General features: G+C 54.5%; 1 protein-coding gene across 1 annotated transcript in view; it reads right to left on the bottom strand.

Moving 5' to 3' along the window:
• Positions 1-634: 634 nt before the first annotated feature.
• The window catches only part of PAX5 (paired box 5), a 168,708-nt gene continuing 141,457 nt past the window's right edge, over positions 635-27,885 (bottom strand). Inside the window, exons 9-10 of the mRNA XM_012769116.3 lie at positions 6,358-6,444; positions 635-711 (exon numbers count right to left, since the gene is read on the bottom strand). Of these exons, the coding sequence (XP_012624570.1) occupies positions 635-711; positions 6,358-6,444 (164 nt within the window). The remainder of the gene's footprint in view (positions 712-6,357; positions 6,445-27,885) is intronic.

Below are 27,885 nucleotides of genomic sequence, written 5' to 3' on the forward strand. Positions count from 1 at the left end.
GAAAGAAGAGACTCCCGGTCAAGACTCCCGTCAAGACGTGAGCGGGAGGCAGGGGCCCCACGGTGGGTGTCCTCGGTGTCAAGGACAGCTCTGAGCCCACGTGGCGGGGGCACCCAGGGCAGAGGGGACGCTCCGGGCACAGGTCTGAGATGTCCCGTGACGCACCGTGAGTGCAGGACACATAATGGGTCGGGCAGTCTGCTCAGTCGGACCCTTGGGCCCACGGAAAAGTGAGAAGGTATTTACACAAGTGCTGCTGAAGCCGCTAAAGCAAGCTCTCCTTCCCAGGCCCGGGTGGTTTCGACAGACAGATGGTCAGACGGCTGGGGGACTGGCAGGCTGGGCTGGGCTGCAGTTGTCCACAGAAAGGTCTGTTGGTTCTCGGAGACTCAGTGGCCATTGGGAGAAGCTCATCAATTGGCTCTTAGCAATGGATGAGCATCGAGAAGTCCAACAGCCCTGGCATAAAACCCTATCCCAGGGAGGAGAAGGGGAAGGTGGGAATTTCAGGTGACGGGGGGAGGCTGCTGGGGACAGTCTCAGCAGGCCCCTCTGGCTGGCTCCAGAGGGGCTGGAGGCTATCGCCCTCAATGATATGTGTCACAAGTGCTTGGCGCCCGCCTGGCTCCAAGGGTCAGTGCCGGTCATAGGCAGTGGCGGCCGCAGGCGGGGCAGCTCCTCGGGCAGCGGCGCTGTAGTAGTAGGGGGAGCCTGGAAGAGACGGGAGAGGGAGCTGAGGTCAGCCCTGGGGTCCCTCCCACCAGCCTCCTCAGGGGTGGGGGAGCTGGGGGGCCCAGGTTCTCAGAACCACAGAAGTTAGAATCAGTAGGCTAATCTCCTCCTTTTACAGGTTGTGGAAACTGAAGTTCAACAAACCAAAGTCATGTGCCCAAAGCCACAGAGGCTCTGGGTGCCAGGGCCTGGCCAGGCATTCAGGCTGTCTGCATCCGGCTCAAGACCCGTTCCAGTTCAAGGCCTGTACACCCCACCCTGGAGGGCCCAGCTTGTCTGGGTGGGCAGCAGCTGGGGCCCTGTCAAGCTTCCTGGGTCCCCAGGTGAAGTGACTCATTCCGCAATCTCACCCAAATCCAAACCAAATCCTGGCAGTTCTCCCGGCTGCAGGTTGAGCATCCGCACTCCAAAATTCTGAAATGTGAAATGCTCCAGTGGGCATTGCCTTTGAGGGTCATGTCAGATTTTGGAGCATTTCGCATTTCAGATTTTTAGAGTGGGGATGCTCAACTGGTATATAATGCAAATATCCCAAAATCTAAAAAAGTCTGAAATCCAAAACAGTTTTGGCCCCGAGCATTTCACATAAAGGAGACCCCACCTGCACCACAATTGGGGGCTGAGTCCTGGAGTTTGCCAGTCGTGCTCTGCCACTTCTTGGCTGTGAGACCTTGAACAAGGGACTTCATTCCCCTGACCTCAGTTTTTTAATCTGTAAAGGGCGTCACAGTGGGGCTATGGGAGGGCACTGTGAGAGAAGGACTTGAAAGAGCCGTGGAAATGGTCACGTTTCTAAGCACTCTATATCCGTTAACTTCATTTCCACAACAACCCTACCAGGTAAGAACTGTGACTGTCCCCATTTTACAGATGAGGACAACGAGGCACAGAGAGGTTAAGTACCTTGCCCAAGGTCATACAGCTAGTATGTAACCAAGAGGGTGGGATGGGGGCACTTCAGCATGTGCCACCTCCCCTCCAAACTCAGCTCTGATTAGCACACACACTACCACTCCCTCCCTGTCCTTCCCCGCCACACCACGGCAGCATGGCCGCAGGCGGCAATGACGGTGCTGGGGCCGGCAGGCTGTACCGTTCTGGAAGGGACGGACACCAACCCCATGCCTAAGTATTCCCCAAGATAGAGTTTTCTGCTGCCTCCTTTGTCACCTCCCCAGTCAGAGCCCTGACTCAGAGTCACCTGCCAGCCTTCCTCTGTTCTCTCTTCTGTGGGATGGGGACAGTCACTCACAGAGCATCTGCAGTGCCACCCTGCATCCTGCGTGCAGCGGGCCTGGGGGATAGGGGCGTGTGTGCGAGAGGGGGCCTGTCCCTGCAGGCCTGGGCATGGCACAAGAGCAGGACAGTCACAGAGGCTGCCCCTCAGATGGGCCCCCAGCGGCAGGAAATGCAAGTCAAGGCTCCTGCTGGAAGGATCCCTGGCTCTGCCATCCGCCCAAGCCCCTCCCGGCCACCTCTGCCCTGGCCCTGCCATCCGCCCAAGCCCCGCCCGGCCACCTCTGCCCTGGCTCTGACTCGCTTGCGCCCAAAGCCTCGCCTCCTGGCCAGGCCATCCGGCAGGCCCAGCATGTGCGTTTGCATCTACCGTGAAAAATGAAAACATCACCTCACAAAGCACTCTGTCTTCCTGGTGCCCATTAGACCTCCATCTAGAATAAACTTGTCCTTTCTTCTGTCATTTTTCCTCTCTAATTCACATTATCATCAATTTACTGCTTGACACAGGCATTCCGGCTCCGCGGCCCCTCTAATCCCTTTCCAGCGGCCACGGCTCGCGTTCTAATCCTAATTGACCGCCCGCCTTTCTCCCCTCCGGCCCTGCCCACATGTCTCTGCGGCCCCTCGCTGGCCTGGAGCCCCACGGGATGCTGGTCACAGCCACCCTGGCTGGGGATCGTGGGGAGGGACGTTCTCGCGAATTGCCAACGTGTGATGAGCCCTTTGCTTCCTCTGCTGGCACTGCCGACCCTCTCTCTGCAGTGTTTCTGCGGAGGAGGCTTCAGCCGGGCTGGCCGGGTGTGGACAGCGTGTGCGAGGCGGGTGAGAGTGGGAGCGAGGACCTGAGGCTGTGAGCACACGCAGGTGAGTGTATGCGCGTGTGCAGGGCCTCGCCTGCTCCCTCGGGGCCCACCGATCCAGGAGAGCACCAAGGAGCCGAGGGGTTTCCACACCCTGGCACTCTCCCCAGGAGGCCGAAACAGTCAGGCTAGGTCTCCCTGCCCTGGGGGGTTCTCTCAGCCCAGCCCTGGAGGCGCTGTGGGGAGGGACAGAGGAAGGCACCAGGCTGAGCTATTTGCAAGGCTCATGCATCTTCAGGAAAGCAGGGTCACTGTTATTCTGGCCGTGAGCCTCAAGAGAGCATCATGGTCAGCTCCTGCTCCAACGAGGCTGCCATGGCGACCATCCTCGAATCACACCTGCGGCAGCTAAAGCCCAGACTGGTTGGGGACCTAACTAGGACTCCCAGGCTGTAGACTTGGGCAGCACAGGGACCGTTTCCAAGTGTGTAGCTGCCGGAAGTCGCTTGTGCTCTTCCTGTGTTTGCAGCGCTTCCCGTGGTACGAGGCCGCCCCTTGGAGCTAGAAGTCAGAACTCCCCTCCCGGCTGCGGGGGCACAGGTGTGCCACGTGAGCGGGAGTGGGTAGGAGGGCAGAGCTTCTGACTCTGGGTCCCAGCCCCTGGGTACAGCGCAGCCCAGAGGGAGCTGCAGTGGGGGCGCCACTGGGGCCTGCTGGCCACGGCAGGAGTGTGCATGCGGGGGCAGCCCTGGTGGTGTGGCCGGGTGTCATTCCCAGCTGTGTCCCATGCCTATTTCTTTTTGGTCCTCCTGAAGATTCTGGGAGCCCCTAATATCCCTTAATAAATTCATTTTCTGCTTAAACTGACCAAAGTGGATTCTGTTGTTTGCAACCGAGAGTCTATTATACAGTAATCTGGCTCTCTAAACTAGACTGGAGCCATTCTCGTCACACCCCAGGTCTGAGTGTTTAGGGCTCCCAAGGCCTGTTTCTACAGAGAGATGAGGCCTCTTTTCCCGCTGCAGTATTGTGCAGACTGTGAATGAGGCGGGAAGAGTAAGAGTACTACATACTGGTTATGAAAATAAGTTCTGGTGTCAGGGGGACCTGAATATAAGTCCTCATTCTGCCATCTGCATGCTGTGTGACTTCAGGTGAATTAATTAACCTTTCTGAGTCTCGCTCTCCTCTTCTGTAGTATAGAGACAATAGTACTCCGTAGAGTCGTTGAAAGGAAACAATGGGATAACCCCTGTGAAGGGTTTTCACATTGGCAAGTGGTCACTTAGATGAACAGAGTTGGTTCCTCTTCCTTCTCTCCACTCTGTCTCTAGCCCCCTTAAAGGCACTGAGCACCTCCCAGTGCAGACGCCCCTGCCTGAGGCTCCGTCACCCCCGGCCTGTGTGCTACCCGGGACAGAGTCTGCGTCTTTCCCACGCCAGGCGCACAGCCCAACCTAGCGACTGGCATGTAAACTGGTTCCACTCCCGCTTGAGCAGCGGAAGCCTCAGAGGCCGCCTAGCCCCCAGTCCCTCCCTACTCCCTCAGACGCCAGCTGCCCACACACTCAGGTCCAAACTTCTCAGCCCAGCGTTCTAGGTCCCTGCTCCATGCACACTCCACAGGCCACCCCACCTCTTACTCTGTCCTTTACTCTGCAACACCTGCCTGCACAGTTTCCTCCCAATTCTCTGTCTTTGAATTCCCAGGCAAATAAATGAGGGCCACTGCCAACCTCTAGGACACCTTGTGAACATCAGAAAAAGGTATCCTTTCTCAGCAGGTGTGGCCCTGTTCCAGGGCTCAGGGCTTTGTGCCTTGCGTGGGCTGGATTTCAGCCCCCACTTGTCCCCTTGGGCGTTCACAGTCGTATGTGGCAGCCCTGGGCCAACATGACCTCTTTGAGGTCACATCCTCAACAGAAAGAATCACCCCCACAAGCTGATGCCCAGGTCTCCTTTGCGCCACATCCCCTGTGGGTCTCCCAGCAGCACTGGGACCAGGGCTCTGACCGAGGCAGATGTCCAGGGAAGGGCTCCCGGGCTCAGGCCTCAAGACCCACCCCCTGCCCCCACCCCTGCTGGAAGACCCTGGTTCAGGAAGACCACAGACTGTCCATGCCTCCCGTGTCCTGAGACTGACAGCTGGGCAGTCTCAGGGGGTCTGTTTAAGGAAAAGCATCAGGTAAGTACAGACCTTGGTTCAATATTTAGAAATGATTTTTGACCAAAACCAAAAAAGAAGTCTGAGAAGAGATTAATCTTCAGATCTTGCCCCTCCCAGAGACCACAGATAATAAGAGCCTGGTCATCCTCTGCAAGGCGCAAAATCTCCCTAGCACAGGGACCTGGAGCACTAATTGGCATTGTCCTTATTTCATCCACAAGTTATGCATGACACACCAAAATGCCCTGGACAGCCCAGGGCCCAAGAGCATGGACTTGAGGTAGCAAGAGACAGACAGGTGGTGTCTATACCATGTGTCTGTCCTAATCACCAAACCAGGTTTGGGAAGGCTGAGGCTGAGGTTTCACAGACCTATGTATGGCTTGGCAACTTGAGTTCGAAGATACCAGGTTATTGCCTTTCTGATGAAGCCTAGGTTTCTCAGTCCTGAAATAATTAAGGATCCAGGGAATTAACAGGCTATTCCTTAAGGAGGCCTTGTTAAGGTGGACAGACAAACCTGGGTGGTCTCAGAGGGCTCTTCTGTGTCTGACCTTTTACTGCTCCCACCAGAAAATTCTTAGCTGACTGTTGGGGGCGGGATCAGTGTTGCTGCCTGCAGACTGATTGGCTGGCTCTGTCCCCAGTGGCGAGTGACATCTGTGAACCTAGGCCTCTGCTTCATGTTCCAGAACTTTAGCTCCAGCTGGCACTCACTAGCTGGTTTCATGTAAGTTCATTTCAACACAACAAAAGGCTCTTCTTGGCCTTTTGAGGGCTGGCTTATTCCTGCTTGACTTCGGGTGGCCCAAATATCCTGATGATATCCACAGGTCAGGCTGGCACACAGGGCAATCTACCAGTCTGCCTGGGGCAGAAGATGGGCACTGGCTGAGCCCTGGATGGCACGCCTCAGCAGGCCTTCCGCCACCGGGCAGCCGGTGTCCAATGCAGCTGGCTCTGCTGATGTCCATGGCAGACATCACTAATCAACCACTGGCCTCAGAGTCCTTACCAAGGCAGCCACTACCAGTCAATCCAAGCTGGCATCTTTGCTGCCTCTTATTTAGACAGTTCTCACCACCTGAATATGTAATGAATGATTCTTAAGAAATATAGGTTATTTGTGGGCAGGCACTTTTTTCACCTTCTTCTTTCTTCCTCAATGCCCTTATTTGCTGTTCCCTTCTGTGCCATTTTCCCTGACCCACCACAGATCTGGGGGAGGGACCAGGGCACTGGCAGGGCTGGAGCGGTGCCCACTGCCATAAGGCCCCCATGACAGCCCCATAGTCATGTGTCTGGACAAGCTACCCACTCTCCCTCAGTGACCAGACCTCAGGCCATCAAGGGCCCTGGCCCAATGAGGAGGCCTAGCTGGAGTCGCCGATGGCCCCCGGGGTCTCTGCCAGTACTCACCAAGCAGCCCCGGGTTGGGGAACCTCCAGGAGTCGTTGTACGAGGAATACTGCGGGTGGCTGTAGGGGCTCCCAGAAAACTCACTCCCTGCATGTGGTGGGTAGAGAGAGAAACAGGAACCAAATGTCAAATAAAGTTCAGAAAAGGCCCTGGTCCCCAGCCAGCCTGACACCAGTGGCATCTGCCTCTTACATGAGCTGTAGGTACTTTCTATAACCAATACAAGCAAGTCAGGTCCCCACCAGAATAGAGTGGGCAGCTGTCACTGGCATTGTCTGTATGTCCCCTAAAAGCCCTTTCTTTCAGTGGGAGTGAATACCAACCTCTCACATGTGTACCATGGAACTATCGTGTGCCAGGTATCCCTTGGGGCCATCGGCCCATTTTACAGGTGAGGAGATGCCCAGGGCCTCTCGTGAAATGGTCTTGACACAGTTGGCCAAGTACAAAGCCACAGACTGCTTAGTTCTCATCCCTGACTGAGGCCACTCCGGGACCCCAGCATAGGTTCAGTGTCACTCCCCAAGTGCTCCCTGAGTGGCTCTGGACATAGAAGACACAGTTAACCTCAACCCTAGTCTGGCTCTCTGTGCCGTGAAGCCGGGGTGGCTCTCCTGGGGCTTCAGTCCAGTCAGGTACATGAGACATAAACCCAGGCCCTCTGCCTGGAGGAGGCAGATGGAACTTTGCTGAAATGAAGGGCAAGCCAAGGGCTCAGAAAGCAGGGAAGAGGGAGTCGGGCAGGGCCTTCTAGGCACGAAAAGGGGCAGTTGTTAGCAGCTCTGGGCGGGCCCAGGCAGGAGCTGTGGGGGTGCCAGCTTCCTGTGATTGTGGCCCCAGCTGCTCCTGGAGTGTGACACTTGCCCCTGGCACTTCCCTGGGCTCTCGCTGCCTGCCCCAGGGGTGCCTCTTACCACCCACCAGGTTGCAGGAGGAGAGGTCACGACTCTGTCCCTCCTAATCTTGCTGCCTTGGTCTTGTGGCCAGCAGGGCCTGTCTGTCTGCCCCCAGAGGGTGGGCTTTGGCCCTGACTCATCGCTGGGTCCCCCAGTGCCTGGCGGGCCATGCTCGCTTGGCACAGGCCCTGGAGCGGGGCCTGGGAAGCAGCTGTTGAGAGGCTCGGTAGAGCTGCAGGGTACAGAGCACACGGGCCCTTCCCTGCCAGAGCTGGTGGGAGTTACACAGCCCCACGAGACCACCTGCAGCCCACAAGTGCCTCCACCATCCCCCCACCCCCCGAGCATGCCTATAAGGGTGAAGGGCCAGAGCCTGAAAAAGGGACCCGCCAGGACTCAGGGCGAAGAGCCACGCTCTCTCCCCTGTGGCTAAACCCAAATGTGGGGCCTGCAGGGCTCGGCCAGGTGGGGCAGGAATAACAGGCAGGATTGTGGGGTGGCCGCTCCCACCCCCTGGGCCGGGCAGCCTCCTCCCCACCTCTGCCAGCAACCACAGGCAGAGCGTGTCCACACGCACAGGCACACACTCACACACACACTCCTCCTCAGGCCTCTCTGGGGGCCACTCCCAGCCTGACAGGCTGAGCCTTCCAATTCTCTGTTTTTTATGCCTCAGTGGTCAGGGTGTCAGGTTCGGCGTGCAGAGGGAGAGCATGGTGACAGTGCCGGGCCGCAGCAGCCCAGCCTCGGCATATCCGTCAGCGCCAGGCACCTCCTCCTCCTCAGGGGCAGTCTAGGGGGAGCAGAGGGCCTGAGCAGCCTGGGGAAGGGGGACAGCCACCTCCCCTTGGGGTGCACGTGGAGCTGCCCCATCAGAGGCACTTCTCGACAGCGCTGTGCCTGGGCCCAGGGCATAGGCCATCTTTGCATCTCTGCTTAGCCACATTGCTTCTGCTGCCAGGCCCAACTTCAAGGCCACCTCTTCCAGGAAGCCTCCCTGATCTACAGCTCTCCAAAGTACACATCTCAGTTCCGTTTGCCTGGAATTAGTTAACATTACCCATCCTCAAATTGGCATTGGCTCCTGGGGGGCTGCAAAGGGACATAAGCAGCTCCCAACTCTTCTAGAGAATGTACCTAAGTCAGAGTACGCCATCCTCGACCCCGTCCCCACCTGCCTGGCCTCCCGGTACTGAGCATAGAGGTACTTGGGCACTTCTTACTCTGGGAAGCCCCTCTCTGCTTCATGCCACAGCACTGGGTTTGCCCTGACCGGCATGGGAGTCCCCTGTGGCATGGGCGTGTCTGGCCCTGCAGGTGGGACTGATTCCTCTCTGCACCTGTGGGCCGCCCCACCCACACCCCGGTGTGATGTCCCATCCACGGCAGACGGCGGGCGCTCCAGAAATCACCGGCCGCTCCCCTGGCTCCCCGTAACACACGCTCCTCCACAGTCGGTGCGGCTCTTCCCTCACCCCTGCTAGGCTTTCTTCGCGTGTCGTCTTCCCTGTGAAGCCTTCTCTGACCACCACGTTTAAAAAGAAACTCCTTCCACCACGTTCCTCTTTCCTTCTTTATTTTTCTCCATACAACTTATCACAGTCCAACCTGTCTTGTTTATCACACTCATCTCGCTAATTATCTGCCTCTCCCACTAGGATGTGAGCCCCGTGGGGACAGGGAGTTTTGTCTGCCCATGTCTCTATCCCAACCTCTAGCACAGAGCCTGGCATCCAGTCGGCACGGACAACTATTTGTTGAGTGAATGAACGAATGGGAACTCCTAAGTCAACCAGGACACGCTTTCAGAGCAGACCTGTCTCCTCAGATGATGGCTACCATTGCTCTCATTATTAGCACTGACAGCCAGGGGTGCACTGAGCACCTGCCATGTGCCAGGATTCAAACCAATGTCTCCGACTCCATCGCCCGCCACACCATACTGCCCCTTGGTGGAGGAGATGAACCCACCAGGGACCACCCCCTCATGGGCCAAGAGTGAGGGTGTGGAGGGCACCCCCAACACGGGGCCGCTGTCCTGTGACCTGCCTGTGAGATTGGTGCATTCTGGCAAAGGGGAGCTTGTCCATCTCTGGGGCATGAGACTGACACAGGGGCTGGTCTGGCCACATGTTGGGGACTCTGTGGTGGTGTGTAATTATCTGAAGTGCCACATGGGAAGCTGGCTGAGTACAGGCAGCCCTCACCCCATGACATATGGGAGGCCAGGTCCTCAGTCACCAAGGAAGCTGCCTGGCTATAAGACGTGGCCTCGCCAGGCCACCAAGCTGGGTGGGAGGCAGAAGACTGCCCAGGTTTAAGGCACGTGCTGCCACCTGACCCCATGTGCCTCAGTCAGTTTGGCACAGAGGCAAGGAGCAAGGTGTCTCTCTGGAGCCAGACTGCATGGCTTCAAATCCTGGTCTGCCTCTTCCTAGCTCTGTGAAGCTCTCAGCAGGTTGCTCAACCACTCTGTGCCTCAGTTAGCTCCTCTATAAAGTAGAGGCAAATGACAGGTTGTTGTCAAGACTATGTGGTTGTTTTAAAAACCAAGTGAACTGATATATAGAGTGCCTGGTATCTAATGAGTGCTCAGTAAATGTAAATAGTGACACATAATAATGATCCTATATTGGTCACCAAGGCCTCCTTGGCATCCAGAACTTCACTGAACCCTCCTGACAATCCCATGATGCTCACAAGATGCATACAACTGTCTACATTTTCTATGTGAGAAAACGGAGCCTCGGGAAGGTGGGGAGACTCGCCCAGGCCGGGGGTGACTCCATGGCCAGGCTCCCGTCTTCCAGCCCAGGACCCTCTCGCCTGCCTGGCACTGCCTTCCCTCCCTGGGCCCCTGTTTCCCCATCTGTAAAAGGACAGATCAGACTGAGTGATGGCTGTAGGCCCTTCCTGTCTGCTGAGCCTGGGTGCCCATGGGCCCCACCTGATCCTGGCTTCCCTTGGGTCCGGGGCTCCGAGCCTCTGCTTGGCTTCCCCTGCTGGAACTCACCCCCATCTCCACACCCGAGCACTCGCCTTCTGTCCTGGAACCTCGTAAGAGCAGCTTAGAAAGTGCGGTTTGTCCTGCCCAGAGAAGGCCTGGGGACACCCTGAGGACACTTTCAGGGGTGGAGGAGAGCACATGAGCCAGGCCTTGAAGGATGGGTAGCACTTTGATGGCAGGGGAAGGCAGGCACCCCAGGTACCAGCCAAGGCCTGGGATGGGCTGGTCAGGGTGTCACCTCCGATGGCCAGGTGTTCCTCGAGGCCCCGGCAGAGGCAGCCGCAGAACAGAGCGGCGTGGGGCAGGCATGTAATGCTTTGCCCCTCTAGGGCTGGGCCCAGGGAAGGCTTCAGACCAGGGAGTGCCATTATCTGCAGGACAGGGCTGGAGGAGGCAGGCCTGCAGTCAGGGGTCCCACCGGAGGCTGCTGCCACAGTCCCAGCGAGAGGGACCCTGCCTGGGAGACGACACAGCTCAGTATCCACAGGCAGGACGTGATGCTCCTCAAGGGCAGGAATGACGCTCTCAGGGCAGAAAACAAAAATCCCTGCTTCTGGCTTTGGTTGGGGCCTCCAGAGGAGCACCCAGAAGGCCCAGTACAAAGATCACATGATAAACACCCTTTCTGGTGACACCACAGGCCCCCTGCCTCTTTCTGTTAATTAACCTATGCTTTTGGCCTCTCAAAAATAGTAATACATTTGCTTAGCTCCAGTAAGGTTTGCTTTATGAATCTGGATGCACCTAAGTTGGGTGCATATATATTTAAAATTGTTATCTCTTCTTGTTGAACTGTGCCCTTCACCATTATATAATGACCCTCTTTGTCTTTCACTACTTTTGTTGGTTTAAAAACTAAATCGTCTGAAATTAGAACTGCCACACCAGCCTTCTTTTGGCTTTTATTTGCTTGGAATATTGATCTCCACCCTTTGATTTTTAGTCTATATGCATCCTTGCAGGTTAGATGTGTTTCCTGAAGACAGCATATACTTGGCCTGTATTTTCTTATCCATTCAGCCAGCCTATGTCTTTTGAGTGGAGAGTTTAAGCCATTCACACTTATTGAGAGAACTGATAGGTAAGGTAGATTACTGATCATTCTGTTGGGTTGGATGTTGTTGCTATGATTTCTGTCTTGAGCCATTGTAATATCTGGCCTTTAATATCTTTGGGTTTTGGTTGTTTTTATATTCGTGGGTTATTATCATGATGTTCCGTGCGTAACGCTGTTTTAAGTACTTCTTGTAGGGCTGGTCTTGTCTTGGTGAATTCTCCGAGCCTTTGCTTATCTGAGAATGTTTTTATTTCTCCTTCATATACGAAGCTTAGTTTTGCAGGGAATAATATTCTAGGCTGGGCATTGTTTTGTTGTGCTGGGAAAACTGGATAGCCACCTGCAGAAGGCTAAAACAGGACCCACACCTTTCACCTCTCACAAAAACCAACTCACGCTGGATAACAGACTTAAACCTAAGGTATGAAACTATTAGAACTCTAGAGGAAAAAGTTGGAAACACTCTCCTAGACATTGGCCTGGGCAAAGAGTTTATGAAGAAGTCCCCAAAGGCAATCACAGCAGCAACAAAAATAAATAAATGGGACATGATCAAACTACAAAGCTTCTGCACAGCCAAAGAAATAGTCATGAAAGTAAACAGACAACCTACAGAATGGGAGAAAATTTTTGCATCCTATGCATCCGATAAGGGACTGATAACTAGAATCTACTTAGAACTCATGAAAATCAGGAAGAAAAAATCAAATAACCCCATTAAAAAGTGGGCAAAGGACTTGAACAGAAACTTTTCTAAAGAAGACAGAAGAATGGCCAACAAACATATGAAAAAATGCTCAACATCCCTAATCATCAGGGAAATGCAAATCAAAACCACAATGAGATACCACTTAACCCCAGTGAGAATGGCCTTTATCAAAAAATCTCCAAACAATAAATGCTGACGTGGTTGCGGAGAGAGAGGAACACTCCTACACTGCTGGTGGGACTGCAAACTAGTTCAACCTCTGTGGAAAGCAATATGGAGATACCTTAAAGTGATACAAGTGAATCTACCATTTGATCCAGCAATCCCATTGCTGGGCATCTACCCAAATGATCCAATGACACTCTACAAAAAAGGCACCTGCACTTGAATGTTTATAGCAGCACAATTCATAATTGCAAGGCTGTGGAAACAGCCCAAGTGCCCATCAATCCAAGAATGGATTAATAAAATGTGGTATATGTATACCATGGAGTACTATTCAGCTCTAAGAAACAATGGTGATATAGCACATCTTATATTTTCCTGGTTAGAGCTGGAACCCATACTACTAAGTGAAGTATCCCAAGAATGGAAAAACAAGCACCAGATATATTCTCCAGCAAACTGGTATTAACTGAGTAGCACCTAAGTGGACACATAGGTACTACAGTAATAGGGTATTGGGCAGGTGGGAGGGGGGCGGGTATATACATACATAATGAGTGAGATGTGCACCATCTGGGGGATGGTCATGATGGAGACTCAGACTTTTGGGGGGAGGGGGGGAAATGGGCATTTATTGAAACCTTAAAATCTGTACCCCCATAATATGCTGAAATAAAAAAAATAGTAATACAAACCCCTTAAGTGGGGGACACCTTTTCTTTATGTATTCATAGAAAAGCTTCTCTGAGGCCTGACTGGGGTGCCAGCCCGTGCCTATGTGGCTGTCCCTCAGTGGGCACTGAGACCTCCACCTCGGGGGCGCACAGTACATGGGCCCTCCCCAGAGACAGCTCCTAGCGCTATCTGGACTTGGTCACATGTAAAGCCCTAAGAACTCTTTCAACAACAAAACATGTGCCAGGCCAGGCGCAGTGGCTCATGCCTGTAATCCTAGCACTCTGGGAGGCCAAGGCAGGAGGATTGCTTGAGCTCAGGTGTTTGAGACCAGCCTGAGCAAGAATGAGACCCTGTCTCTAGTATAAATAGAAAGAAATTAGCCAAACAACTAAAAATAGAAAAAATTAACTAGGCACGGTGGTGCATGCCTGTAGTCCCAGCTACCTGGGAGGCTGAGGCAAGAGGATCGCTTCAGCCCAGGAGTTTGAGGTTGCTGTGAGCTAGGCTGATGCCATGGCACTCTAGCCCAGGCAGCAGAGTGAGACTCTGTCTCAAAAACAAAACAAAAAAAACCAAACATGTGCCGTGATCTTCTCCACCCTCAGCCCCTGGGACTGAGCAGTCCCACAGAGAAAGCAGGACAGGACCTAGAGCTATGAGACCAAGCCTGGAGGCAGCACTGAGCATGGGTCCCAATATGGTGCCGTGAGAGCAGACAGCAGGTGCGGGTGGGGCAGGGAAGGTGTGTGCGCAGGTGGGCACAGCCATTCTGGTGGCAGGGCTGAGAGCACACTCTGTGGACAGCCCCTCTGCTCACTGGTTGTGTGGCCTTGGGCAAGCGATTGAACCTGGAAGGACTTGAACTGTGGGAGGTTTTGCTCTTCAGAGTGAGAAAGGGGGAGAAAAAGGAAGCCGCATGTGCCCTATGGCAGGATGGGGAGAGGAACATTTAAGAAGTGGGATGTCCAAATTCCCATTTGGGCAAAAGCCCGGTTGGGAGCTTAGCCTGCCCCGTGCCCGTCTCCCATGCAGTCACACTCAAAGGCCAGGGATGGCTGGGTTGGTGTTTTCTCCCCACACAGAAATCAGAGGAATTAGTTGAGTTCCATGTTTGGGTGGCTGGTAGAGTTGAGATGAAAGGAAATGTTCAAAGAGCAGTGCAGATCACACAGCCTGGGAAGCCAGAGCCAGAGGTGAGCACAGGAAAGTGACCGTCCACCTGGAAACAGGGCAGACACTTTGGAGAGAACATAGGACTTTTCTGGCCAATGAGGTTTTGCATCAATCTTATCTTGAGTTCAAGGTGCTGGGCGAAGCCAGCCAGCTGTTGCTATTATTTGAACCAGGGAAAGGGGTGCACAAAGGCAGGCAGCCACGATGGGATTCTAGAGTGCAAGCGACTGCCCCCTCCCTTCTTCAGCCACCAGCAATGGGGCTGAGAACAGAGGGCTGGTCCCCTTCCCAGCCCACGCCCAGGGTCACATCCAGGGTGTGCTCCACCCTGCAGTCATGCCCAGAGCAGCCCACCTGGAGGAGAAGAAAGAAAATGGCCCGGGGAATCACATGGACCCAGGATCCAGGCCAGGCTCTCTCTCTTCCAGGCTGTGTGGCCTTAGGCACGTGGATTTACCTCTTGAGCCTCAGGAGGGAAGGAAAGTCTCTACCTCTTAAGCTTGTGGAGAGGATCAAACGGATTCATGGTTACAGATGCTCCTGTGTGGTGAGGATTTAGTCCCTTCTCTTCATTGAGAGGAGAGAAAACAAACTCAGAATTTCTGCCCCCACCGCAGAGACAGAAAGAAATAGAGAGCTGCAGAAATGTCAGAACGGGAAGGGATCGGATTGGTCACCATGCTCAGAACACTCCCAGTGTCGCAGATTGGGAGGCTGAGGCTCAGAGAGGAGAGGTTTGACAGAGGCCGGGCACAGCGAGTCCTGCCGAGCCCAGGAAGGCTGGAGGGGAGGGCTGCCTGGGAACTGTCTGCACGGGGCCCTCCGAGGACAAACGGGAGGGCAAGCCCAGAAACAGAGAGAGCCGGGATCATCCCCACAATAACCCAAGCGGAGGATGCGGGAGCCAGAGAGCCAGGGCTGGGGCCTGAGGAACTTGTCTCCCCCACTCCACCCTGGGCATCTAAAGGTCTGACAATCACTGCCCTCATTTCCACCTAAACCCAAGCAATTTGCTTCTCCCCTGCACTGATGGAAAATAAAATTAGCCTACACCCTTCACACAACAAATTTATTTTAGTTGAACCTCACCGACCTGTGCGATCACTCATGGTCACAGATGACCAGGCCTGGGGTGAACGTTAGAGATAATCTCCCTCACCCCTCCCATCCTCAGGGTCACTGTTCCAGGACAGTGCGGGGCCTGGGACCCCAGCCTGCATTCCCAGACCCCAGGCTTCCACCATCCCAAGGAACACCTCACTGGGCTGGGCTAGCAAGGAAGGGGAGTCCTCCCACCATACCTTCGCAAACCCCACTGTGTTTGAAAATTTTCAAACACACAGCAAAATTTCAAACACAGCCTTTTGTTCATTTTAATTTTTTTTTGCATTTCTAAGTAAACTACAAACATCAGTACACTTTTCCCTAAGTACTTCAGCATGCATATTATTAACTGAAGTTCATTGTTTGTTTACAAGTTCTTTCTAAGGATGTAAAATTTACACATAATGAAATGTACAAATCTTAAATGTGCTATTGCGGCATTTTGACAAATGCATAGACTCGTATGACCCAAATCCCTACCAAGATATAGAACATTACCGTCTCCCCAGAAAGTTCTCTCATGCTGAAGAAGGAGGCCTACTGGCCAACAGAGACCCCGGCTATCTGGGGATCTAACTGAGTCATCCCTGAATGAACCCAGAGCTCCAAGGTTAGCACTAACAACCCAAACTGCAAGTGCTGAACGAGGCCCCGGCCCACAATAGAAAGTACCTCCAAAGCCACTAAACAGAATGAAACCAGAAGAATATATGTTATTTTCTCAAAGACTCAGAAAGAAAGCAGAAGCTTAAGAAATTCAAGATAAATGGTGGGTTTCCCCCAAACAGCACTATCTTCCAAATATAGAAGAGCTGACTGTAAAAACCAATGCGATAACTAGAAAATACTGATTAAAATAAAAAGTTTAAAGGGGGCTGTGATAAAATGCACTCAACGCAGCTATCCTGGAGGTTCCAGGGGCAGGAACATCACCAGAATCAGAAGTGTTTTCAGTTTCCCCTTCGCTCAAAGCTCAGAGATGGCAAGAAAGTCAAAGTTTCCTAAAATTCTCCGAAGTGACAGGTAAACGGGCTCAGTGTAGCTCTTAATTAACCCAAAACGACACCTGCCAGATGACGGGGATTTGCAGAGCGCGCTGGGGGCCGACCCCGTCTGCAGATGGTGGGCTCCCCCCTCTGCTCCAGACCTTGGCCGGCTGCAATTAACATACGGAAAGTCTTTCAAAGTGACTTCGCAGCCAAGTTCTGTTTCTGAAGGATTCAAACTGGGCTTTGAAGGAAAATCTTGGCGGCGGAGGAGGAGGAGGAGAAGGAAAGATTTGAAAAGGACCATGAGATTTCTTCAGCTCCTCCCCATTGCTCTGCAGAACTGCGTGCAGTGCAGTTGCTCAGGGAGCAGCGGGGACCAGGGCTCTGCTGTACAGGACTGTCTGCCGCTAGAGCGAGCACAACCACGGCGCCACACGCGGGCACAGCCAGCCTTTCATACATACACACGTATACATGTTTGAATGATATATACTCACATTACATTGTATAACATGTACATGTATACATGCACATGATGCATATACATATGCACATACATACATATGTATGTGTGGACGGGTGTGTGTATCCGCACACATATGCACATGCACACACACATGCACACAGTCCGGATTCAGGAGCTCTGCCAAAGCCTCTCTGAGTGACCTTGAGCCAAGTCACTTTTCACTAAGCCTCAGTTTTCTCATCTGTAAAGTGGTATACATGGGAGAGATTTAAATAAATGACCTCGAAGGCCGTCCTAAGCTCCAGGAGGCTACTTTTTCCCATCTTCACGGCACCCATCCTGCAGCCCGGCCCGCTCAAGGCCCGAGGCCTCTCACCCTCCCGTCTCCAGAGCAGGACCTCCCTGGGCTCCCAGCAGGGAGGGAAAACCTAAGCTCAGTAAAGGTCAGCCCTGTCAGCCCCGACAGCCCCGCATGCCGGGCATCGATCCATGGCTGGGAAAAACCTCTTCTCCCACCAGCTCAGGCCAGCCTCGAAAGCCTTCAGAAAAACAGAGGGCAGAGAAAAACCGAGAGAGAGGGCGCGAGTGAGGGGGAGAATGCAGACTGTGCCTCCCTCCCATCTCTCCCGGACAGCCACGGACTTTGCGGCTGGACGGCAGTGCGGGGTGGGCCACAGGGAGCCTGGGCCAGAGACCAGGGCTCTGCCACTGGCCACCCCTAGGCGGTCGAGTGACCTTTCTGGGCCTCAGTTTGTCCTCCGTGAAGAAGAGGCTGTTGCGCCCACTGCCTGTTGTCTACAACTACAACACTCGAATGCAAGGGCCCTTTGGGGAGCTCAAAGGGAGCAAACCCTGCCGCTGCACTGCGGCACCTGCAGCACAGCGCAGGCCCACGCCGGACTCCACGACTGGCAGTCCGGCAGAGGCCAGAGCTGGAGCCTCGGGCCACAAGGGCCAGCGGGAACAGATCGATGGGCTGCCCCGTGTTTTAAAGGAGCAAGTGCGTCATTAACCAAAGAACAGGCAATTTAGATCTATTGGCATGTCCCCCACGGCTGACCTCCCTTCTGTCTATAACCTGCCCGGCCCTCGTAGGCGTTTCAGTTTGAGACCCCTGGCCATGCTACGGCACATTTCAAGAGTTCTGGTCCAATTTTAATCTGCTCTGCTGCTGTGGTCTTATTATAAAATTCGATCCCAACCTGCCCTCATCTAAGCAAACAATGGGCAAGACCACGTGCAAATGGTCCACTGTGGCAACCGCAGGGAGCAAGAACATCTGATTTGTGTGCTCATGCGCAGGGCAGGGGAGGCTCTAGTTTCTGGCATGTCAATCCCTAGAGTATGCCTTGTCCTGGGAGCACCCACAGGCGGCAGACCTGTGAGGACCAACGCCCAAGAAGCCTCATGGTAGTGGTCAAGGCCCTTTCGGTTCTGGTTCCCACGGAGCTTCCCAGCACTCCTCCCACTGTCCCCCACCTGTCACATGCCAAATTCCAAGCCTACCCTTGTCCCCACATACTCTCCCTCTGCTCATGCTGGTTCCTTCATCTGAAATGCCACCTCCCTTTCCTTCCTCGTGTCCAATCCCCCAGCTCATCAAGACCCAGCCCAAATACCACTTCCTCCAGAAAGCCTTTCTGGGTCAATCATCCAGCTGCGAGCATCCCTGCACTTACCCCTGAGTCCCCAGCCCTGGCCTATCACTGCCTGTGTCCCAGAGCACTTTCTGGCCAGACTCCGGGTCGTTTGTGACCCTATCTTGCTTCCCCTCCTGCAGGGCAGGAGCTGAGGCTGACCCTCTGAGACTGACAGATCCCTGCAGGCCCCGCTGCGCCCGCACAGGGCCCCGCCCGCAACACAAATGCTGACCGAGTGAGCACTGCGTGTGCCTGAGACATTCCTCAAGCCAGCCCCTTCCGGAATCAGATAAGTAAAGGGCATGAAATCCGTGCCAGCAAGAATAAGTGAGACATGGGTCTTGGCTCTTTCTGATGGAGGTTTGGAGACAGAGAGGCAGAGACAGGGAGAAAGACACACAGAAAAAAGAGGTGGGCATTTGCTGCAGGGACCAGAGCGCAAGTCCCATGGGTGAAAAGGGACACTGGGTGGGAGCCCTCCTGAGGGGTTTAGCACTTACCACCCCTCAGAGCTCAACAGGCCACCCCTGCCACATAACGACACCACTAAGGTTGGCTCACTCCAGAAGAACACAAAAGTAAAAAATAAAATTAAAATTAAAAAATTTTTAAAGGGAGGAATAAAAAATTACTGATAGTTACAGCTCAGAAAAGAGCAGGACCAGACTGAAGTCAGGTTAGAAAGACAGGAATGTTCTAGGTTTTTCCCTTAGCACCTTTTCTCTGCAGCCTTCTGGTCATTAGAAGATGCTCGATCTGGAAACCTGAAGACTTTTTTTGAGTGACCAGACTGCTACGAGGAGCCCCCAACCCAGGACCTAACCCACCAGGCCCCAGGTTCCACAGGGTCCAGCTGGAATAACATCCAATTGTATTCCCAAGAAAACCCAGCTCACATATCCATGATAAATGTTTAATAGAGTAACTAGGTTCTTGTGTGTCCACCCTAAACTAGATTTGTAGGTGCTCACAGTCATACACACTTTTCCATGGTTCTACCGAGAGCAACTTCAGAGTTGGAATGAATAACTAAAAAGGCAGGTGCATGGTAGCAAGTAATATTTCTCCCCAAATTTCTAAAGTTCTTCACTGTCCTCATATTCTGAATTTGGGGAAAACATATGTATGTTATATTATATATTATATCTCCAATTCAGGGACTACATTTTACTTCTAGACCCACATCCTGGTGATGTTCTTTATTTTGGTAAATCCATTCAATTCAGCATCCACAGTAGTCCTCCTCCATTCAGAGCTCTGAGCTAGGCCCCCAAGGGGGTACACGCAGTAAAAATGAGCCCAGATCCCAGCCCTCAGGAAGCTCCCTGCATCGACGGGGATTCTTAATCCCGAAACTAGACATTTGGGTACCAGCAAAGGGCACAGCAGATTTAGAAGCAGAGTATAATTTGAAATTCACTCCAGCAAGGGTATCCGGGAAGGCTTCCTGTAGAATGTATCTGCAATTTGGGCCTCAAAGGACATTCAAACTCATCATTTGGTGGGTTACTGAAATCTATCCCTGTCCACCACCTGCCAGCCCAAGCTGCATTCTGAATACTGCCCCTGTCCCCGGTGGAAGGGAGTTCCCTAGCTCCTCCCACAAAAGAGGCCGGCCAGCAGGATTTGGTGGCGAGCTGGAGACTCAACTCCACTTGCTTCTGACTCCCCAACAAGGTAGCCGCTAATGCCGCACACTGGCTGATCAGCCCAGACACCCCGACAACTCTGAACCACATCATGGTATCTGCAAACAACTGTAAAAATGTGAGCTGTGATTTTCAACGCAGGGACTGTGAGCAGCAGTGGCCGCCACCCTGTGCTGGGGACTGGGAGGTGGTGGAAAGCCCTGGGGTGCAGGCAGTCAGTCCTGGTCAAGGCCTGGCAGCCATTTAGCTGAGCCGCCTTGGGGAAGTCACTTCACCTTTCTGACCCTGAAGTCCTCCTCTGCAGGGTGATAACGACAACACTCACAGGAATGAATGATCTTGATGCATTTCAAAGTTCTGTGTGAATCAGAAAGTGTTCTGCAAAGGTGAGGGGCTATTTGATGCCTAACTCAATCCTTAGCACATAGCACATGTTTTGCGTGACTGTTTAAAAAAATGGATATACTGAAGCTTGTTTCTTAACAAAAATTATATTTCTAGATATTTTTCTCATATTTCAACAAGTGTCTAAAAGTCTTGATTGTAAGGAAAGCCTCAAACTAGGAGTCAGGGCCTCTGATCTTGTTCTGTCTCTGTGACAATGTGACTTTGGACATGTCCTTTCTAGGTTCACTTAGCCTCAGCTTCCCCACATGGACAGTTGCAGGGTGGGAGGTAGACAAGATTGCTTTTCAGTCTTTCTGCCACTAAGGAATACTTTTTCTCCCCCAACTCCTGCCCAAATGACCCTTTGCTTGCGTAAATGATGAGTCCAATCCCATACCTTTTACAAATCTTCTGAGGCCTTTTTGTGTACAAATAGACAACTTCCACCAGGCTGACTGTAAATCTAAAAAACAGGTCCCCAGCCCCTAGTAGCAGCTCCCAGACTCAAAAACAGGCCCAGCCCCCTCCAGCTCAGAGACCCTCTAACCTCCTGGCACAATCCCAGGGCCTTCGGGAACTCCTCCTCTCAGCCCAAAGCGGACTTCCTTTCCTGTGGCCTGGACCTTGGCCTGTCCCTCAGAGCAGCCAGGGGTCCTCCTCGGAAGAAATCGCCTCCCCCTGCTCGGCTGGGCTTGGCGCTGAGGCCCGAACGTCCTGCCGTTGACTAATGAGACGGAGGGTGAAGGTGTCGTACCTTGCTGGGAAGTCGCAGTGCTAGTCCCGACCTGCGCCGCCTGCCATCAAATTTTAATGCTGCTGCTGACATATTTATGGAAAGCCTCACCGAGTGTTTGCGAGGAGACCAGACAAGATTTACCTCCACAATTACGACCACAATGTGCGGGCTTCACCGTGCGCTGGGAACTCGGCAGCACAGAGGCCCCGAGGCACGCACTCAATTCTGCACACCTTTCCTGCCCCCAGCGGGCCAGCCTGGGGCCGGGGAGGCAGAGATGAATCAGACACGGTCCCTGCCCACGGAGAGCCCGCAGTCTGCAGGAGGGGGCAAGACACACATAAATTACACGCACCCCGGGTGGCTGGGGACCAGCGCGCTGGCACAAGTACTGGCGGCGAGCCGGGCTGCAGTGCAGAAGGGACAGTCACTGCTCTTGCCTGAGTCAGGGTCAAGGAGGAGGCCACCCAGCTGCCTCAGCTCTCCTGGTCATGCCTCTGCCCTGGAGGGGCTCCCTGCGGCTCTCTGTCCCTCCCCCATGGGCCTCAGGGTCTCAGTTGCTCCCCCAACTTCAGTGCCTGCACGCCCCACTCAGTGCTTTGGGGCTCCTTCTCCCAAGGCTGCGTGGGAGTGGGTATGCCCCCCAGCTCCTCACCCCTCCTCCGTGTGTCACCCAACCCCTTCCTCTTGACCTTTTACCGCTCTCCCATAGCAAAGCTGCCCAGGGCTGGGGCGGGGGGCGGGGGGGGGACAGGAATCACATACGGTGCCCCAGGCCAGTGACTCTTAAACCTTGCTGCACGGTAAAAATCATCTGGGGAGCTTTAAAAATCCAGACGACCAGGCCACACCCCACACTAGTTCATCAGGATCTCTGGAGAGAGGGTTGGGGAGCAGATGTCAGTATTTGTCCAAACTTCCTAGGTGGTTCCAATGTGTAGCAAGTTTGAGAACCGCTGGGCCGGCACTTGGTGCTCAGCGTGTGCAGCATGTTAGAAGCGCAGCATCCTGGGCCCACCCTAAACTTTCTGAACCAGAGTCTGCTCTGAGACGATCCCCAGCGATGTGTGTGCAGCAAAGTTGGAGAAGCACTGATCTGTGTTCAACCGTTTCCCAGCGTCCTCAGAGGCAAGCTGGTGTCTAGTCCCCGGGGCCCCTGAAAAGGCGGCCAACCCCTAAGGAGCCTCGCTGCTAGGAAGGGCTGGCTCTTGTGGGTAGGCTCCGGGCAGGCGTTCAGTGCAGGGAGCTGAACTAGGACCACTCCCAGACTGTCCTCACCACCCCCTAGGCTGCACCAGGAGGCAGGAGCCACTCAGATGTGGTCCTGTGCTGGTGGAGAGCTATTCTTTCTTAACTTCAGGTGACACTTTTGGACTTGGCTGGGAGGGGGCTTTCCAGGGAGGAAGCTGGTGGGAGAGGAGGGGAGGGGAGACAGCTTTGGGGGCCGAGGAAGGAAGAGCAGAGAAGGCGCTTGGGGGAGCAGGGACAGGGGTGCACCGGCCTTGCTGTGCCAGGCCACTGCAGACAGTCGGTCCTCCCGCTACCTGTTCACCCACACACAGTGACCGAGTGCCTACTAGAACCCAGACAGGGGCACAGCAGACAAAAGTCCCTGTTCTCACAGAGCTTGTATTCTAGTGCTACAAACAGGAAATAAACAATACAAATGAAGCCTACAGTGTGCTAGATAGTGATACGTGCTAAGGAGAAAACATAAACCAGGAGACAGACTTAGAAATGTTGGGGAGGAGTGACATTTTCAATAGAGCGACTAAGGACAACTCTGCTGAAAAAGTGACTTATGAATAAAGAGCCAAAAAAGTGAGAGTTAGCCATGTGAGTATCTGTGGGAAGAGCACAGCCAGTGCAAAGGCCCTGGGGCAGGAGTGTGGGTGGTGTGTGTTGGTGGAACAGCAGAAGGCCTGGAGAGGAGAAGGGATAGGGAGGGAGGGAGACATGAGGTCACGAACGAGTGGGGAGCAGGGACCATGGAGAGACTTTGGCCTCTACTGAATGATCACAGTAGGGACATAACCTGACTTCGATTTTAACAGGCTCACTCGGGCTGCTTTGTTGGGGGTGGACTGAAGGAGCAAGGGAGGCAGCAGGGGCACCAGGAAAAAGGCTGCTGCAAACACTTACTGGAAGACTGGCCTGTCCACAGAGTGGATACCTCTGGCCGTTTGGGGCCTAATGCCACAAGGCTGGAAAAGGCCAGGCCATGTGGCCACATGAGCAGATGGCCTGCTGGCCAAAGCGAAGGACACTCACGGAGCGGGGCCACATGTGTGGGGCTGCTGGGTGGAATGGAAAGCACCTGGGCTTCTAGTCCTGGCCCTGCATGACCCTGCCAGCTCCTTCCTCTAGCCGAGCCTGTAACAGCAGCAGAACAAAGGGCACCTGCGGGCTGTGGTGAGGCCTCTGTGACTGCACGAAGCGGAAACCTTGGGTAACCTGAGGACGGGTTTGGGGGGGAGGGGTCCTGTCCAGGCACACATTGGGATGGAGGAGGGTGATGCACCCCGACTCTCCACTAGGGGGAGCCTGGAGCAGAAACGAAGTTGGCAGGCAGTGGTGGTCTCACCCAGGGAATGCCAGCAGTCCCCAGCACGGCCCCCTGGGGTGGGAACAGCTGTGCCCCGACCTGTCCCCTAGTGCCTGGAGTCCTGTGGTTGGCAGGACTTGCTCTCTGCAAAGACACTCTGAACAGCCCAGCAGCAGCTATTTGAGAGGCTGGCACGTGGAACCCTGAAGTTCCATCAGTCTCATGCCATGACCCCAAATAAACAAACCGAGAAGTAAATGGGAAAGAAAAGCCACCCCTGCCTCAAGGCGCTTGGTCTGAAGCAGGCAGGCTGGATGGCTCTTGGTTCGCCCCTGCACACATCTGTGTGTTTGTTTCTCTCTTGGTCCGCAGGTTATTTAAGACGGCTCCTCAGCCACTCACGGAGCATCTGCCCTGCGCCAGGCTCTGTGCTCGGTGGCGGGCGGTCCTGTGATGTAGCAGAAACTCAGGCTCACAAGTCCCCCGCTCCCCCAGGGAGCCAGGGGCCGCCTGAGACTTTTAATCTCTCTGGGTCCCTTTCATCTCTCTCATCTCTCCATTTATCTGAAGGTTGAAAATGCCCAATGCTATGCCCTTAAGAGATAAAGGAGTCAGGGCAGCCGTGGAGGGACGAGTAGGTTGTTCACTGCACCAGAGCAACCAGCCAACTGGGCAAGTATAGATGGAGATCCAGCCTGCTCTCCACTTGCCGAACCTGGGACCCTGGCATGGGGCTTCACCGGCTCATGGGAAGGAAGGGACAAGGCCCTGAGAAACAGCCTGGGGACAGTCCAAGGGAGACTTCCAGTTAACCCACGCAGCATCACCTCTCCCTCCTGCAGTGGCTCCTTCACTCTGCCGTCACGGGTCAGGAGAACATAAGGACGGACACAGTGGCTCCCTAAAGACAGGCATACCTGGGCCCACCTGGGTTCTCCTCTTTCAGCCCACATTCATTTAGTACCAGAGATGTGCCAGGAGCTGTGAGAGGCTCAAATCATCTGCAAGGCGGTGTCATCACCTATTTTGCAGATGAGGACACTGAGGCCCAACACAGCAGGAGCATGCTCTAGGACTCGCTGCCAGGCAGACGCATGCTCTGGCTCTCGGGGCCCTGCATTTTCTTTGCTAAAAGGGCTGCAGAGCCAACAAGACTGGTAGGCTCCATCCTGGTGCTACCACATGGGCAAGTCATTCCGTGCAAGTGGATGCCTCAGCTTCCTCCTCTGTAAAATGGGATAACATCGACACTGTAGGATCATGGCTAAAGACAAGGAGGTTGGGGAATGAAGAGTAGTTGGCACGGGTCAAGGCCAGCCCTGTCCATCCATGATGCAGGGCATAGAGAAGTTCTCAGTAAAAGTCAGCTGCTGCTACAAAGCAGGGCCTGCTCCCTCTCTCAGCTGCCCTCACAACAGTCCTGGGAAGAAGACCATAAAGATGCAGACACCGAGGTCCAGAGATAGGAAGGTGACTTCCCTCGGGGGCTGGTCAACCTGGAGGCAGGACTGAGGCCAAGGGTACTGAGGGCTCCTGCCCACACCACATGGCATCTTCAGCCTCCACGGCTGTCCCCTACAGTCTGCAGAGTTCTAGGCATGGATCTGGACAGAGATGTTCCGGGTACGGGGGAGTGTGAGGAGAGATATGTTAAATCAGGTCTGGAAGACAAAGAAGGAGGAGCAGGGTAGGACTTGAACTTGTCCTTGTAGATGTGGAGGTGGGTAAAGGTGCCCCAGAATCCTCCTGGGGCCAGTCTCAGAACCCACCAGCTGTGAGGGTCCCTGTGCCCCAGCCGGGTCCAGAGCCACAGTGCCACCACTCCACCCTCATCTGCCCCATCGCCCCAGGCCAGCCAAGGCTAGTGGGCCGAGCGTGGGCCAGCCTCCCCCACCAGCCACCCGCCTGCCTGCCTCCTCTGGCCCGGCCGGCATGGTGGCAGGCCCTGCCTGCTCCCCTGGGAGCCCTCTGCCAGGCCTGATGGCGCTGACGGAGGGAGGGAGGCCGCCAAGCTGTCAGTCTGGAGGTGCCCCTCGGAGCCCCTCCTGGCTGGAGCGAGGAGGGTGGGCCGGCGCCGGAGCCGGGCTGTCAGGGCCTTCACAGAGATGAGGCCGGAGAGGCGCAGCCTGACAGCTCGCCCACCGAATTAGGACCATTTGCATGCTAATTTCCAGTGCTCTAACGGGCTGGCAGGCTGGCTGGGGTGTGTAGTGTGCAGAGAGAGGCGCCACGGCCTCCCCGCCCGCGCTGGAACAATGCTTGACTGATCTAGCTGCGTTAACGAGCAAATTATGGTAATTTTGTTATTACAAATGCATAGAAATTTCCAAAGCAGGCAGCCATTCAGGGCAGCTCCCTGCTCCTCCCGGCTCCTAAATACTGAACCCCCCATTTGCACGCATGGGCCGGGCACCCAATTTAGGGACCAAGATTTCCAGGGGCTTCACTCTGAGCCCTGCCAGCGAGGCCCGGGTGAGCCAGGCCGGGGCTGCCCACCAGTCAGGGCGCCCATGCCTGTCAGCTGCCGAGCCTCAGCTCTTGCACCCCCAACACCTCACCCTCTTCTCATCCCCCGGAAGCTTCTGCCTGGCCCCTGGGCCTAACCATCCAGCAGAACCTCCACATTCAAGCTGGTTTCTTTCTGTTCTGAGCAGGTAACATGGGCGATTGTCCCCATAGATGTTCCTGGGTCTTGGGAAATTCATTCAGTCATTTCAGTGCCCACGCCATGAACTGGGCTCAGCACGGGGAGGGGCTCGGAGATTGTCTGATGAATGAATGAGTGAGTGCAGGAAGGGGGGAGGGAGGAAGACCAGACATATCCCACACATGAGGACAGTCACGGGAGACCCTGTCTGGTCAGCTCGCTGGTGGTGTAATTAATCCGAGACTTCACCAGAGGAGTTTATTAATATTTGCCAACTGGCAGCCCCTCCCGGTATTTATAATTATCCACTGTCAAAAATCACAATTTGTCCCAGTTTTTCTGGTGATCTTCTTTTTGATTAAAAGTAAGTTTTGGGAAGCATGTTCTGGAATGTGCCCAGACAGGAACTGTTTCCAAGAAAGGGAGCTCCCAGTGCCTGGCGGCGAAGCATGGGTGGCTCCAGGCACAGGGCCGGGCACGAGGGCAGCTCAGTGGTGCACGCTGCTGGAAGCCAGCTGGCCCCTCGGGCAGGTGGGGACCTGCGTCCATCCTGGTCTCTGCACAGAACCACTGCGGTCCTCCTATGTCAGGATGGGAATTTCAGGCTGGAGCTGGTGTCACTGAAAATTCAAGAAACCGCCTCCAATCCATTTTGGAAGTCGGTGGGGAATACAACTGCGGAGGAACCCAACAGGGAGCAAGGTCTGCTCCTGGTGGCTGGAGAAGCCGGGGTGGGCAGGGACTCACGGGGGCGTGTATGCGGCAGAGGCCTGAATAAAATAGGAGCCGAGACGTTACAACCTCAGCCGGGATCGTGGTCACATTTTTCTATGTGTCTGATTTTTCTAATTGGGTCACAACTTCCAGAGGGAAACTGAACCCAGGAAAGAAACCAATCACTTCTTTCTGTCTAGCTGCCTGACGCTGGGCAGGAGGGGGCCGCTGCTCTCAGGCCGAAACTCGGACGGGCCACCACCTGCATGGGCTTAGGCAGGAACCCGGGTCCCACGGCAGGGGAGAGTCCGGGCTCAGGAAGAGCATAGCGGCTGGGGTGGGAGTCCTGCTTTGCGCTGTTGTAGAAGCCAGGGCACCTGGGACCATCTCGTTAGTAGAAAGTCTGCACAAGGACAGGAGACAGAAATGCTTCCTTTCCTTTCCTTCCATGAGGAACTGGGGGTGGAGGTGGGGCTAGATACGACAGGCAGCTGCCACAGAAGGAGGGCCAGCCTGGCCCTCCTTGACGTGCCACACGACCTTGAACAAGTCCTTTCCTTGTCCTCATCCGCACGCTCTCGGGCTGTCCATCCCAACGGAGGGAGAAGTAGCTACTGAACGTACAAGGGCCTCTCAAATCCTCTCCGAGACCCCCACACACCCCAACCTAGACCTGTGCTGGCCGCCTTCGGTGCTTCCCCTGCGGGATGGATTCCCGAAAGGCAAGGGCCAAGCCCCTGGCTGCTCTCTGCTGAATCAGCGCCCTTGCTCCCACCCTCGACGTGGGCTCCACAGCCCACAAAAGGTCTGGGTGCTGTGGGTGGTGCACAGCTGGTCTCCTGCTTCCCAAGAGGCACATTCCAACTTCTTTACACCCATTTCCAAGTGTCTCTGGCTCATTCCTGGGGAGTTCTTCTCTTTCCGGAACCTCCTACCCAAAGTGCTCACGGAAGGGCTTCCACTCAC

The sequence above is a fragment of the Microcebus murinus genome, chromosome 12 (genome assembly GCF_040939455.1).
Source record: "Microcebus murinus isolate Inina chromosome 12, M.murinus_Inina_mat1.0, whole genome shotgun sequence".
Taxonomy (NCBI): domain Eukaryota; kingdom Metazoa; phylum Chordata; class Mammalia; order Primates; family Cheirogaleidae; genus Microcebus; species Microcebus murinus.